This window comes from Pyxicephalus adspersus, chromosome 5, assembly GCF_032062135.1.
Source record: "Pyxicephalus adspersus chromosome 5, UCB_Pads_2.0, whole genome shotgun sequence".
In the NCBI taxonomy this organism is placed as follows: Eukaryota; Metazoa; Chordata; class Amphibia; order Anura; family Pyxicephalidae; genus Pyxicephalus; species Pyxicephalus adspersus.
The window spans coordinates 147,676,425-147,692,325 of NC_092862.1; the positions used below are offsets into that span (position 1 = coordinate 147,676,425).

The 15,901-nt window shown below is 41.9% G+C and overlaps 1 protein-coding gene across 4 annotated transcripts in view; it reads left to right on the plus strand.

Annotated features, from left to right (window-relative positions):
• Nucleotides 1-15,901, plus strand: part of LOC140331824 (arf-GAP with GTPase, ANK repeat and PH domain-containing protein 3-like) — a 44,699-nt gene that overhangs the window by 11,326 nt on the left and 17,472 nt on the right. For 2 of the 4 annotated variants that reach the window (XM_072413143.1, XM_072413145.1), the window contains exons 2-9: nt 956-1,014; nt 1,481-1,568; nt 2,040-2,125; nt 2,205-2,346; nt 2,632-2,766; nt 2,936-3,063; nt 4,090-4,245; nt 7,701-7,793. In XM_072413143.1, coding sequence (XP_072269244.1) covers nt 956-1,014; nt 1,481-1,568; nt 2,040-2,125; nt 2,205-2,346; nt 2,632-2,766; nt 2,936-3,063; nt 4,090-4,245; nt 7,701-7,793 — 887 coding nt within the window. Of the gene's footprint in view, nt 1-955; nt 1,015-1,480; nt 1,569-2,039; nt 2,126-2,204; nt 2,347-2,631; nt 2,767-2,935; nt 3,064-4,089; nt 4,246-6,690; nt 7,295-7,700; nt 7,794-12,639; nt 12,888-15,901 lie in introns of those variants that run through there. The other 2 variants (XM_072413144.1, XM_072413146.1) reach the window with 2 other exon arrangements.

Here is a 15,901-nt window from a genome sequence, read left to right on the forward strand (position 1 = left end):
GCACTCTCTGCCCGGCCACTTCATGTATTCCTGGTGTGTGCGGCACTCTCTGCCCGGCCTCGTCATGTATTCCTGGTGTGTGCAGCACTCTCTGCCTGTATAGATATTGGACAGCACTGCTCATTATTACAACTAAGAATGGACTTTAATTCATTATTCAATGTTCTGTAATTTGTTAAATTGATTTCTTTCTGTTTCAGTCCACACATAAATGAATTCTGAGCATTTCACTCAATGGGGGTTCATTCATTATATGTCTTTTGCTATGAGATGATCCTGCCACAAAATCTTTACTCTCTTTGTCTGATACTTGTCTGTGTACGTGTCTCATATTTGTCTGTCTCTGAGGAGTATAAAAGGACAGGCGCATGGGGATTTGGAGAATGTCACCAGCATGGAGGGTGGGGTAGGCTTGCCCATCAATAATATAAACTTTATATTGCGCTGTCATTCCTCAGAGTCAACACACAGACCGGATGCAAACTATATAAAAAGACATCTTTGTAATGGAGGAATCCATGTGATGGACTGATCAGAACCTTCTATTATCCTGAATATCTTCTAATATTATTGCTAACAAAGATTCTTATTGGGATTTACTTGTTGGGGTCTTCTCTTTTCATGTTGGGTCATTCCGGTCTGCCCACATCCCGAGCTCATCTTGTTGCACTCAGGAGCTGAGCTTGGTGGATCAGCATTATTGGTGACCTCCTATTACCTGGGCGTATGGGTGTAAAGTGGAGGAGGCTAGGGGGGGTGGTGGTCTTTAAGTTTCAGGGGGCAGACATGAAGGCAGGAGGGGAGATTACCGAAACCCACCAAGCCAGAATGAATGGAGAAGTATTGGGTTCTCCAAGGGGACGTTTATGATTACGTTGTATTAACCCCTTATGTTTGTGTGTCTTGTAAATAAGCTGTACACCGGTTTACATAAAGCCAATCTTTTGTCTTGCAGATTCCTTTGTGAACAGCCAGGAATGGACTCTAAGTCGCTCTGTGCCCGAACTGAAAGTGGTAAGATTGTAGTCTGGCTGCAGTGTGTGAGATTGAATGATCCCAAATCTGTAATGTGAGTTAAGAGAAATATACGTTTGGGTGCACACAGACCCCTGTTGGTTGATGTGATTATTTGATGTCATGCAGTGTTCTCCCCAGCCGGGGGCGCTTCTCGTCACTTCTCAGTATCTACCCCGCTGTTTTTGGGTGGTTACTAAAGAGTTGGGTCACCTTACAGGGGTTGCCATCTACCTAAAATTTCTTCTCACCCAGCTAAAAAACAGTTCTGGGTTCAATGCTGTCAGGTGTACGCAAATTGTATACAGTGAGAATATGGGAAAAGATTGTACATCCTGTCACCGAGCATTTATATTTCAGTATATGGATTTCTCATTACATCAGTTTATGTAGTGACATGTCATGAGAGTCCATTGCTGTACTGCTTGCAATCATTATTTTTAACGGACTGTGTATTGTGTTGCAGGGTATTGTGGGTAATCTCTCCAGTGGCAAATCTGCATTAGTTCATCGATACCTAACCGGGACGTATGTACAAGAAGAATCCCCAGAAGGTGAGTGAACGCAACTTTCCTATGTTGTCCTTATATCTGGCTGCAAGCAGAAATGTCTGTGTGTGTTTTCTATTTATTATCCTCACGTAGTATGGTTAGCGTTAGGCGGAGCCCCCCCTTTCTGTAACTTATTCTGTATCTACTCGTCCCTCATTGTCATTTCTGTAATCTCCCCTTGTTTTTGTCTTTTGTATGGTCCCCTTGTGTTATGATGACCTGTGTATGGTCCCCCCTACGTTATGTTGACCTGTGTATGGTCCCCTCTACGTTATGTTGACCTGTGTCCCTCTACGTTATGTTGACCTGTGTATGGTCCCCTCTACGTTATGTTGACCTGTGTATGGTCCCCTTGTGTTATGATGACCTGTGTATGGTCCCCTTGTGTTGTATGTGTGATGTACCTTGCATTGTATACTCTTATTGTTGTGTTGCCCCATGCACACTGTTCATTTCTTTTTTGTTCTGTAAAAGGTGGACGCTTTAAGAAGGAGATTGTGGTGGATGGGCAAAGTTATCTCCTGCTGATCAGAGATGAGGGCGGTCCTCCGGAGATGCAGGTATGGTGCTTCTACAAGGATTCATGAACAGTCTGTAATTCCTGGATTCTACTCAATAGATTTCTCTTTACTTCTTCAGTTTGCTGCTTGGGTTGATGCCGTCGTCTTTGTCTTCAGTCTTGAAGATGAAATCAGTTTCCAGACTGTGTTTAATTATTACGCTCGTCTGTCCAGTTATCGCAACACAGCTGATGTCCCAATGGTGCTTGTTGGGACACAAGGTACTTGTTCTTGGATGGCCGCAGGGCTACAGTACGAATCTCCTTGGTTTGTTGTGGTGGACCAGCATGTATATTTATGTGATGTTGGATCATTCATAACTTTCCAGATTCAGCTACCACTTTCTGAAAAACTCAGAATGTCTGCTTATTTGGGGTTTTTACATCAATGCTGAGTTTTTTTTCACAATGTCTGTGTGACTGAAGAATCTTTACTATGGGGGAGAATGAGGTGAATATCCTGAGTGCTTTGTTATTTGTATGTTATGCTCTGATGTTTTTTTTCAGATGCCATCAGTGCAACCAACCCAAGAGTTATTGATGATACCCGGGCACGAAAACTGTCTAATGATCTAAAACGCTGCACTTACTATGAGACTTGCGCTACCTATGGCCTAAATGTGGAGCGTGTCTTCCAAGATGGTAGGTTATTAACATGTCTCACTGGGAATATTAATATTATCCAGTTTTTATATAGCGCTGATGTATTATGCAGCGCTTTACAAACTACATGTCATGTCACTACGTCATCTTCCTTTCCCTTCATGCTGTCCTATCTCTAATTGCCTGACGTTCTTTTTATGTTTTTCAGTGGCTCAGAAGGTGGTCGCTCTCCGTAAGAAACAGCAACTTTCCATAGGTCCATGCAAATCGCTTCCCAATTCCCCAAGCCACTCCTCTGTGTCTGCTGCCACCATTCCATCCATGCACATCAACCAGGTGAGAGGCTGAGCCAGGATCTCTTTTCCAGTAATGGCATTCATTGCACTTGTTTAGCAATATTCACCATTGTTTTTCTGAAAACCTGCTGCATAACATTTTATGTGAGCATCCATAAAGTAGATTTCCTTCCTTATGAAAATAATGTAAATGACTCGGCCACTAAAATAGAGGTACACATACCTGCAGGAGATTTCATTGCTTATGAACAGTTTTGGAAGCAGTAAAATAAGTTGAGATATATATATATATGTATATATATTTAAAAAAAAAATAATCAGTATTCCTAAAAAGTTCTTTTTACTCTAAAGCCATGGTCATGTGACGCCCCAGTCCTAGTCTGATTTCCTGTTTACAGGAGATAGGGCCTTCTTTATGTGTCCACGTCACTGCATACGTGGCATATACACTTTCTGTTGGATTTCTAGTGGGCGGGTTCCCTCAGAATCTAGAGAACATTTGCAGCCATGGATTATAGGGGGTCCTCACATCTATAAAAATAGACATTAGGCAATAGACAAAGATTTAGGGCTATAATGCTTAAATTATTAAGGAAAAAGAAGTGCAGGTTGTGTTAGTTGGGGGATTGGAGGATAAATACTGCCCCAGAGATGAGTATTGCTTTGACTATTTTGTCTGTTGTTCTTCTTGGTGTCTATGAGCGTGGATTTTAAATTCCTATAAAACAGAAGCGTTCCTTTGTAGTCTGATAGTGTAGTTTAGGGCTCCTCCATCAAGCTGAGATGGGACATTCTCTGGAGGGGACTCCTGGTGTTGTTACAGGTGTCCAGGTTGGGAGCCCTTCTATTGGGTAATTTATTCCACACTTCTGCAGCATTCAATCTGTGTATATTAGAGAAGTACTACTTTGTTTTTTCTTTATCTACTGGTAGTCATGTTTAAATAATAAATTAACTGAATTGATGTCATCATTGTGAGCATTGGGGTGCTCTGGCCTGTAGTTTGCTGCATGTTATTGTACTGGAGTTCAGTTTTGATCTGGTTTATTTATTTAATTCTTTGTAGGCCACAAATGGTGCGGGAACATTCAGTGACTACTCCTCCTCCGTTCCCTCTACTCCCAGTATAAGCCAACGTGAACTACGCATCGAGACCATTGCAGCCTCCAGTACACCAACTCCAATACGCAAGCAAAGCAAACGTCGTTCAAACATCTTTACAGTAAGTACATTGTATCAGAAGCTTCAGCTTTTCTTTCAGTTTCAGGGGAAGGAATAACAGAGGCGTGTAGCACGGAGGCGTGTAGCACAGAGGTGTGTATGTAACGCAGACATATAACATGATTTTAAAAACATGTTATCGGACTCCACAGGGCCAACACGATGTCCTAGAGTTATATAGTCTGTAAAGCTGTACACAATCTGTACAAAATAATATTGCTACAGCTTAACACATCTAAATAGGCAAAGTACGCTGCGAGTAATGCACTTCTAGACTGGAAAGAGGAATCCAAATATAGGACAACACTTTTCCAGACTGACCCAGAGAGAAATACGGATCTAAACTAGTGAGAGGAGCCGCACCAGAGAGTACTACACCTCTAGACTAGTGAGAGTAACCACGCCCGATAGTATTAATCATCTAGACTAGTGAGAAGAGCCACACCGGAGAGTACCACACCGGAGAGTAATACACCTCTGGACTAGTGAGAGGAACCACACCGGAGAGTAATACACCTCTGGACTAGTGAGAGAGGAATCACTGGTTTGGAGAGCATAGCCCAGCTTCTTGTAAAACAGTTTTGCAATGCTCAGACACATACAAGCCTAATGTGATCTGATGGCAGTGACTGAACTTGGGTGGTTTACCCCAGAAGTGCAGTCACATCTGAGATAGCTTTAAAGAAATGTTTCTGTTTCCCTTGTAGACTGTGTAGGGATAGGTAGAGCCCCTTTCTGTAACTGTCTTTATCAGAATTTATGTTTCTTTTCTTTTTGTTTTTTTTTATTGTGATTGTGTTTTGTGGTGGTGTGAACTTTGTACCATAAAAGTAATGCTGATAAACAGTTGGTATTTGAAAGCTTGTTGTGTATTTGTTTCTTTTTTATCCCTGGTTTCATTTCCCTTGTTCTGTGTTCAGTAATGGAAGGGCTGCTCAGCGGTCCTTCCTTCCTTATTGGCATCACATGATTCCCCCTCATGCACTCCGACCCCTCGGCTCCGCTCTTCATTCTCACCAATAGGAAGGACAACTAGAGTCCAGCACTGAGGACCGTCCTGTCGTTTTCGCCCATAACAGCAGGCTAAATGTAACTTTTTTGTTTTTTGGCTGTTCCACCTTCAGATGGCCTAAATAAATTGAATAACTTGCTTATCTGCCCCACGTTCCTAGCCTGAGTTTAGATGTAAAGAAGGGACACAAATCGGGAATAAACCTTGTGAATATTACAATTCATTTTATTCTGAGAGGATTTTTGAGTATTAACGGGAAAGACTGTCCACCTGTGCCCCTATTTTACTAGTTAGTCTTTTTTCCAGTGATGTTAAACTTTATAAATTTCTGGATGATTTAATTGGAGCCCCAATTTCATGGTTTTGGCTGTACGAAGGTTACGATCATCTTACGATCTCACCATTCAGTTTAGTTATAATGGTATTATAGGCTTTCATGGTCAGATAGGGGAAAGGAAGCAATCACATGTATGGTGACAAAAACAGAAGAATTTTGATAACAGTTTGGGGAAAACCATCCAGAGAGTAAGATATTTGGGGAATTTAGGTATATATCCCAATTAATGTACAGCACTGCGTAATATGTTGTCACTATACAACACGGTTTATTAATGATAATGAACCAGTTCATCGCTGATCTACGAATAACTTAAGGAGCCGAGCCTAAAGAATAGCTTTAGCTTTATTGCAGTTAATGGGTACGGGAAGGGGGTTGCAGGAAAAGTCACATTGGCTGGAATAGGGGAACCACAGATGTTAAAAATAAAATATTGCTATTTAAAGGTTAAGCTGTATTTTTGGTAATCTGATGGTGGAAAGCACATGTAGTTCTGATCCGTACCATTTTTGGGCTACATTTATACAAGCCCTTCAGTCCAGATGTAGCTTCGCTCCTCTTCCCCACACTGTCCCAGTACATCTTGGCATGTGTCCTGGGGCAGTTCCTGTGTACCTACCAGTGGGGTCTTCTACATTAGTCTGAATGTGCCTTCATATGACCCCTGCTAGATAAGTGTACCCGTCTTGTGTCCTCACTCTCATAAGGAAAGTTCCTTGTCTTTTGTCTCTCTGTAACCCTCTCACACTGTCCTTTGTCTGTCTCTTCTATCCTTTCCCTCCTTCTCGCTATACATGGGCCAATAAGTTTCCTTCCTTTCATTTTTGCCCCTGAAATGGGTGCCCCCTGGGTTTGGGTCTCGCAGTGTTAAAAAACATTTCTAATAGACCACAATGTTTTATTCCATCCAATTTCCATCCAGCATCCATTCTTCCATGTTAATCGGTTGAATGTTCCTGTCATGCCCATTGCAGTCCCTGTATATATTTATAAGACAAGTTTATGTCGGCCTGTCATTGCTCAGAGTGATGTGTCAATGTGAGAGTCTCCTCTCTCTCTCGTCCCTTTTCTGTACTGGAACCTTTCACCTTTTCTAGACTGGGACGTTTCAGAGGCTTCCGCTGGCTCCTCTGCCACCTCCTCAGAGCCGTGTGTCTGTCCTGCGCAAGTATCTGACTGCTCACTCTACCAACTGCCCCTGAGTGGTGGCCTTACACCCCATCTTCCTCCCTCCTGTGGGGTAGAGACTGAACGGAACTATACGGGACATACCCTCCTCCTCCTTCTCCTCTTCCTACTCCGTGCCTGGGCAGGTGATGCTGAGTGCTGGAGACCCTCCACCCTGCAGCTTGCACGGACCCATCTCCTCCTCTTGCTGCTCCCATAGCCTTGGAAAACACATGGAGACTTGGATGTGGGGGATCCACGTGGGAACCCCCACCCTTACCCATCTTATTGACATGCTGCTGTTTTTTCTTCCTGTCTGAATGTAATCCTTGTGCTGTGTATCTCCATGGAAGCACTTTTCTGGAGCCAGCGTTTATTGCGGATTGTACTTTCCTGCACCTGCCGCCTGTACATAGAGAGATCTATCGCAGACTCACCGGCCATCTATAATGCTGTTTTGTACTAGATTTCTTCTCTTCATTCTTGAATTCTGTTCTGGTGACAGTCTGTATTCAATAAACTGGTTGGAATGGATCTGTCTGCCTGTGTCTGTCCCCTTCATGCATGTGACATTCCATGCTTTTTTCCAAGCAGGATTCCCGCTGCCGCACAGGATAGGGGTAAAACGCAGGGTCTGTATGGGTGGGATGTTGGCGTGCAGTGCTTGGCCTGCACTGCAGCATATGTGTGCGTGTGCAGTACTCCTTCCTTTCTGTTCCTGATGTTTGTCTGCATGGTGCTGTCTTTGTGTACCTCCTCCTGTGTGTGTGCCACCCTAATCTCCCGTGGACCCCTTTCTAATACCTTCTTAAACAGAAACTGCCCCAGTTCCTACACCTGTTTTGTATGGAGTTCCCCTGTCCTGTGTAACGGGTGTGAGTGTGCACACTGCTCCCTCCTGTACCATTGTAATGTGTGGCTGTATCTTGTTCTCTTCCAGTCTCGGAGGGGCGCAGAGGTGGACAGAGAGAAGAGAGCCCCGGATTGTAAATCTGAGAGTGTTGGCAGTGGAAGAGCCATTCCTATCAAACAGGTGGGGTTCCCCCTGAACGGTGCGTGTGTGCGTGTGTTTGGGGTGGAGTAGAGAGGTCTAGTAGCTCCTTGTAATGCTGCGGCGCCAGCCGGAATCCAGCCTATGTCACTGCACTCTCAATGTGTTTGTCACAGTGCTTTGTGTTTGTGGCTTGTGTTGCTTTGTACATCTGCTTTACCTATGTATGGATATTGCTCATTATCTCTGGGGGGTGGGGGAGTAGTAGCCCACTAACTACCAGAACATCACATCGTTTATTGAGTCCGTGGTCTGGCCACCATTCATTGCCTGGTGCTGAGCAGTGATGTGGGCTCCATCTCGGAAGCTCGTGATGGAAAATGTACTAAGAATTGTTTCTAACAACCACTTAGATTCTTACTTCCAGAAAGAAGGAACGACCAATGTGCTGAAGGCCGAGGTCAGTACAGCTAACACACCGCTGAAAGTTTATTCTTGGTGCTGTAGTTGGTGTAAAATGTTAACCACATAACTCACATGGTCATTATTATATTCACCATAAACCTGTGCTAAACATAGCTGTATATAATAATCAGAACCCTTAATCTATATATTATCCAGTGTCATGGCTAGAGAGAATTTATTGTCTCTCTCAATATTTTCTATCCTGATAATTACACATGTTATGATAGGAATTACCCCCAATGGGGACACAAGCAGTAAAGACCAGAACAGGCACTAAGAACCCACTTTGCTGTCTGTGTTCATGTTGGAGATTCGTCTGTCTGGGTGTGATGGTGGGGAAATGGCACCTACAGACACCCTGACAATGCTTCTAGCCCCACATTAAACACCGTTTGTGTTCAGCACACATATATACAGAATCCATGTGTTTCATATACAAGGTGATGAATGAGCTTCCAGCAGACCAGGGCTTTATCCTCCCAGTCCACCTTATTTAGGGAAGGATCTGTGAGCTCTAATATTACCCAGCATGATTCTTCTGGTCCTCTCAGTCTGTAACTAGGAATCCAATTGGTTGTTATGGAACAACACAGATGTACTGGACTACTGGCTCCTATTTCTAGAAGGTTGTGGGTTCCATGTCTTTGGGTAAAGTAGTCTGACCACAGCACAGATTATATTGGCAATATAAAGTGAACCTGACACAGATGTGCAGTGGTAGAAAACAAACTATTAGAGATAAATGTGAACTGTTTGTCAGAATAAGCTTTAGATCCAAATATTGACCACTGGAGATCTAAGCTAAGAGCAAGTTTTCCTATAAAACTCCATACTGGCCCTTCCCTCCCTTTCTGGGAGCTTCCTATTGGTCCATATGGCCACTCATTACATGGTATCCAATAGGAAGAATCAAAAGCTGGATTGAGCAGAGCCAATCTCCACTTCTGCCCAAATCTTTAAATCTGTAGACCAATAAGCGTTTTTTCACAAGTCACTTCTGCTTGTGTTTCTTTATCATTTGCTCAATGCTTTGCTGATGAGTTTTACTCCACCTAGTACCAAATTCCTCATCCTGCTGGCCAGTACATGGCTGTAGCAAGCAGAAACTTGCAATATATACTTTAGCAGAGGTGGGGCACATCCACAGTCATGTAACACCAGTACTTGTGTCCAGATTGGAGTTATGGCATCACTGCTTTTCATATAAGGTGGGAAAGCTTTAAAGTTTTCTGGAGACAAGTGAGCAAATAGTTTCTACATATATGTCATCACTAATTCAGAGATAAAAATGATGGTGTCACTGCATCACTGGTTATCATATGTGACATCATGATTTTCCCAGGTATGAGTAGTGATGCCTGGTCCTGCAAGGTTTATATTTATTTTGGTCTATACTATTCTTCGATAGAGGGGCTTGTTTACAGATTTCTGTCTGGTTTCTTGGGTTAAAAAAGACACATATATCCTGAATTCCAGGCAAACTGATGAAAGCTGTATTTGTATTGTTTTATGGTCCAGTTTCTGATGTATGCAAGGTTTCAGAGTTTATCATACTTTATATGAAATATGATTCTGATTATCACTGCTTACACAAGAGATAAGAAACTGAATATACAGGTTAATGTCTGGCAGAGAATCAGTGATGGGGCACCACTGAAATCCGGGTTCTTGTTCAGCTTGGTATTGCTCATATATTCAGGAACCTCGTCCTTGGCAGAGTTGGGGTTTATATTTGTGCTTAATACAACAAAGGAATAGATACCCCTGTCAAGCAGTACCCGAACACATAGCTGTTATGCTTCCCGTTTTAATCATCCAATATTATGAGAGTTTTAGGAAACAGAAACAAAATGGGGCTTAGCCCCCCCCCCCCCAAATTAGGCTAAGGCACAATGAGCTTTGTTTAAATGTGTTAAATATTATTCCAACACATTGCAATTGTTCAATATCACACAGCTTTTGACCTGTAGTTCAAGCATGCCTCATGGAAGGATGCTACAAAAATTCTTCCATTGATTCTTGTTCATTTGTATGGAAGAGGGGCCATAATCCAGGCCAAGGTGTTCAGTTTTAGGTGTTTCCTTGCTGAGTGTGCTTATTTAGCCAACACAGAACATTGAGTATTCCAAATCTTAATCATGTGAAGATATAAGGGAAAGAGGCCAAGGCAGTATATGTTACAAAAGAGTGAAAAGCAGCTTTATACATAAAGAGGACATAACTCAACCAGGTGTTTGGTTACTATCATTACCCACTAAATTCTTCATGAGCATAATATAGATCATAAAGGACGTCCATTCTACCAACAAGGATCGACCTCCAGTCCCGGACATCTGAAAACGAGTTGCTTCAAGGCAAATAATATTCTTCCTATGGACAGTAATACCCAGGGTGCCCCATAACTATAATAATATGTAGATTCATCTTAGAATAAATATGGAATATTTTATCCCACAAAGGTTTGACTAATGAACAGCTCTATCAAACATAAGGTGAGTGCCGTTATTCTGGGAGCAATACCAGCAAATGCCAGAAGTTGATGGAAAGAGTTCATTCTGAGTGGTCCGGTGTCGTTACCATCTAGAGATAAGTTTATAATTCTACTGTAAAAATTAGTTAAAGAGAAAGCACATATAAAAGCCTATCGCTAATCCTCATCTGAGAAAGGCTTCTCTAATTCCCTCTCCCAGTCAACTGTCATAGCACAGTTCACTGACTGGGGAGGTATAGAAGACGAGAAATAAGTCTAGTATTAAAGGAAAGAGGTAGGTAAACATGGAGAATTACAGGTACATCCAAAGCATAAAGTAAATGTAAGGATGGAAAAGTCCAGCAAGGAGGAAATTAGAATTATATGAAAAATCTGTGAGCAGTCCAGGTTACAAAAATTAAGATATATTTGGACATGTACAAGTCAGAGAACTGGGGCAGAGAGAAAGCACTGAGCTTTGAATGGAAGGGAACAATTTAAGTAAAACTACAGGGCAGGGAGCAATATCCTTCTTAAGAGCAACACCATAGGAAGCGAGGAAAGACATCCTCAAAACATTACCTCTCCATATGGGGAGGATCTGCCAATTCCTGATTCCTGATGATGATTATTATGATGAAATTAGGAGGAAAGCAAAAGTTAAAGATGATTGAGGGAATGAAGGAATAATGGCGCAGGAACAAGTGGGAAGTTGCAAAGGAAGATTTTGTTTCCTGTAGGGTAGAGGAAGAGAGGAAGATGTTGAGTTTTGGAGGCGTTCCCCTAAAATTACTGGGAGAACTGAATATAGAAAATGTGTCTAAAATGCTGGTAAATAGTAAAAAGAGAAGAGGTACCATACAATAATATAAATATACACATAAAAGAGGCCCTATCTCCAAATCCTTCATAGAAAGATTGCTGTAGAGGGCTACTCCTAAGTATTCCATGGTATAGTAAGCTGGAAATGAGAAATTAATACTCACCATCACAGAGGGCTATGAATATGGAAATAAAGTTGTTCCTTATGCCTAAATATTGCAGAATAGCTCAGAGGAAACACCATATTACCTTTTCAAAAGCCTTCTCTGTGTCATTGGGGAGGGATACAAGGGGGATGTTTTGGGTATGATGGGTTTTGAGATGATTAGCAATCACTTTGGCATATAGTTTCAGATTGGTGCTGATTATGTAGATGTATTGAAAGCTCCTGGTGTCTAAGGGGTCCTTATCAGGGTTGTAAATGACTGTAATATGGGCTTTATGGAATTTAAAGAAGTAGAATTGCTAATCCAAGAACAAAAAGGAGGCCATATGGTCTGGTGGCCAAGTGGGAGGTGAAGGGACTGGGCATTTACCAGAAGGGAAGTACCCATATATTCAGAAAACCTTCCTGGTAATAGCCAAAGAATAAGCTAATGCCTGTCGCCATTTATCCCCATCAAAATATATACGGAGCCACTTTTTACCAAGTATTAATTCATCTGGTCAGATGTACAATTATGCAGTTTTCATGCTCATTCAATTTTTGGAAGAGCATGTCAATCTGTAAATGGTTAGATTTTTTAGGATGTGTTGCATAAAAATAGATTGAATCATTTATTTAAGCATTTCCCAAATAAGTACTCATCCTGCCAAATCCCACTCTTGGTTGCTTGCATTTGCCCATCAGAGTCATCTAAAGGGTTTAAGTAAAGATGAGACCGGGCCACAATGATCAGTTTATCAAGTTCACTGATGTATTAGCATGGAATACTTTAAATCAGACATGGTGAAGAAGATGACATGATATCAGAGTGGTGATTAATGGTGACAGACATATCTTGCATCTACAGTACAGAGAATACTATATATATATGTGAATTCTACTTGCTGGTAACTTCTATAGGAGAGAAAATAGATGTGTTTGAGCTGTAAGGAATTTGTAGCTGTCCCCAATATTACTATTTACAGCAGTTCCGTGCTGGAGGTCGCTCACCCAACATAAGAACATCATAAAGAACACAGAAGACCACAAAATATCCCCTCTTGCCAGGAAGATTGGAGAAAAGATTAAGCTAAGAAGTCTAGCAAGTGCAAAACATTGGAAAATCATTGTACACATGGATCATTTGGCATCTTCTGTACAAATCGTTAAATCAGCATGGACAAAATTCACTTAGAAAGATTCCATCCTAGTAAAGGAAATAAATGGCCACTGAACACACAATAAAAGTCAAAAGACAAAATTATTTACTTTCTGTAAAACTGAATTTGAACCTTGGACATACATGGCAGAGTAACAGATTGGCTTTAATGCCCTGTTGCCTTTGGTGCCTTTCTATGTTACCCCACTGCTTCAGTCAGCACCAGGAAAGGCCAATCTAAAGACTTTGGCTGATCCATTTGAAGTTTGCATTGGACTAAGATTTTTCATGTTAAACTGTTACCAAGTACCTGAGCTGTCACATACTCTGGTATATTCAGGAATAAATAACATTATGGGGACTGTGACTGAAGGTGAACCCTCCTAATGGTAACATAAGCGGACATCTTTCCACAGCTACCCAGTAAATGCCCGCTACCATTTATTTCCCCCCTCATATTCCAACCAGCCTTACCTGTCAACCCCATATAATCCCTCATACCCCTACCAGCTTAGCCTTTCAACACTCTGTACCCCTCATACCTACCACCAGCACTGACCATCAACTCTGTATAACTGCTAATACCTGCACCAACCTGGCCCCTGAGCCCTGTGTACCCTCATACCCTCGCCACTCCAGCCCATCAACCCTATATAACCCTACATACCCCCAACAGCATGTCCGATGTATATCCTGTTTAACTCCACTAGCTCATCAATCCTTTGCATTCTTTATACCACTGCTTGCCTGGCCAATACACCTTATATACACTACCAGCCTGGCTCATCAATTCTATTTTGCCACTCATATCTCATCAGGCTGGCCAATGAACCATATATGTCCGTCATACCCTCATTAGCTGGGCCTATCCACCCCTATTTAGTCTTTATACCCTCACTATGACATGTTTTATATCTGGGATATGTTTATTTCCCCAGTGGTTGAACTGGATGGACTTATGTCTTTTTTCAACCTGACTTACTATATGTACTATCCTGACCTATGTGGTGCAAGTAAATTGGGGAAATGGTTTGTTAAACTGAATTTCCTGACAATCATATAACCCCTTAAACCTTTATCAGCCAGACTATTTGCTCTATATACCCTTTTACCTCTACAAGCCTAACCCATCAAACCCTAAAAGAAAAAAAACCCTCCGTTTCTACCAGCCTGACCCATCAACCCTATATAACCCTACAAATCCATCCCACCAACCTGACTCCTCAGTCTTATGGAGCCAATCATTCCTCACCAGCCTCTTAGCCTTAGAGTAAATCTTATGTACCCCTCATTCCCCTACCAGCCAAACTCGTTAACCCTATATATCCCTCTTACCCCCACCACTCAAGCCTAACAACCATATGTACTCATTAAACCTATTTACTGCACCCCACCAGCTTGGCCCCTGAACTCCATGTAATCCCTCATAAAGCACCAGTGTGGCCCATTAACCCTATATTTGACATCAGCCCCATGTACCCCCTTATGCCCACCAGCCTGGACCATAAGGCGGAGGTATGGGGGGGATTACCGTATGTAGGGTATGATTTGTTAAAGTAAAGAAAACTCACTTGAACCAGAAATGAATTTATTAGAAAAGAAAATACCTCACACCCACAGCTGCTTGGTGTTACTTTACCCTGTTTACTGCTGGGAAAGCCGAGGGACTGAAACCCGGTGAGAATGTGCTCCTGCTCTATACTGAGTCAGTGGGTCTTTTTAGCTGCAGGTCAGGGAGGCTTCCAGATTAGCATTTTAATGCAAAATCTAAGTTTTGCATCTGATAGGGATCTAACTTTGGCCCAAAATACTAAGACAATCCCATATATGCTATGATGTACATCTAAGATTATAGGACTGATATTCTGAAAGCAAACATAGGTTGGAACCCCGCGGCAGCTGATAAAGGGCTTGGTGACTCCTGGCACCTTGCCCCAGTGTATATGCTGGTTGTTGGTGAACCAGAATTCGAATGTTTGGCAGCTAGTGCCCAACAACTCCTCACTTCTGCCACCATTCCAATCCTGTGGGGTGGCTGTGTGGAGATAGTACAGGTATCATCTTGACTATGGGCATGGTTCCCAGACATGAGGAAGTGATCATTGCACCACAACAAGGAGTTTCTAAAGTTCAGTTATCCTTTATCACTTTTTGCATTAAAGTTTTTGTATCGACATTTATAGCTAAAACATTCCAAAATCGTTTTCTTCCAAGGGGCCATTTTACTCTCATTTTCACATAGACTTGTGTACCTGTATCTGTTTCATGTTGATCTGCTATGAAATCTGACAGCTACCTATAGCACTGAAGCAAACATTGCTGGGTTTGTGAGCACTATAGCACGATGGATCAGATCCCTTTAAGGCAGAGAAATGTTTTACATACATTTTTTCATTATTACAATGTATGATTATTGGGGATTATACCAGTCCTGGTATGTGCAGCTGCTCCCCCTTGGCATGTGCTAAGGAAAGAGCACAGCTCCCATGATGATTTTCTGAACTGAAAAAATATGACAATGTAGTCAAATGAAAAAAAAAACAATTGCTCAGTTTAAATCTACCCTGGGAAAATGTATACTGGAAGGATAATACCTAGTTTGTACATGAAATAAGTTAATATGTTGGCGCCAAATAAATAGTTTAAGACTACTTATCACATGATATCTGGCATATATATCACATGATATCAGGCACATATATCACATAAGATCTGGCACTTATACATATATCATGATATATGGCATATATATATATCACATATCTGGCACATACATTACATATACAGTGAGGGAAAGAAGTATTTGATCCCCTGCTGATTTTGTATGTTTGCCCTCTGACAAAGAAATGGCCGGTCTATAATTGTAATGGGAGGTTTATTGTAGGTGTGAGAGACAAAATAACATCAAAAGAACCCTCAAACACCCCGTGCTGAAAAGTCAGAGCTTGCTGTGCATTGTAATTAGTTAAAAAAATATTTGATCCCCTATCAACCAGCAAGATTTCAGGCTCCCTGGTGTCCTCCCTGTGTGCAGTTATCGAGCTGAGATTAGGAGCACCTTCTGTAAGGGATCCAAGCTTGTTACAGTA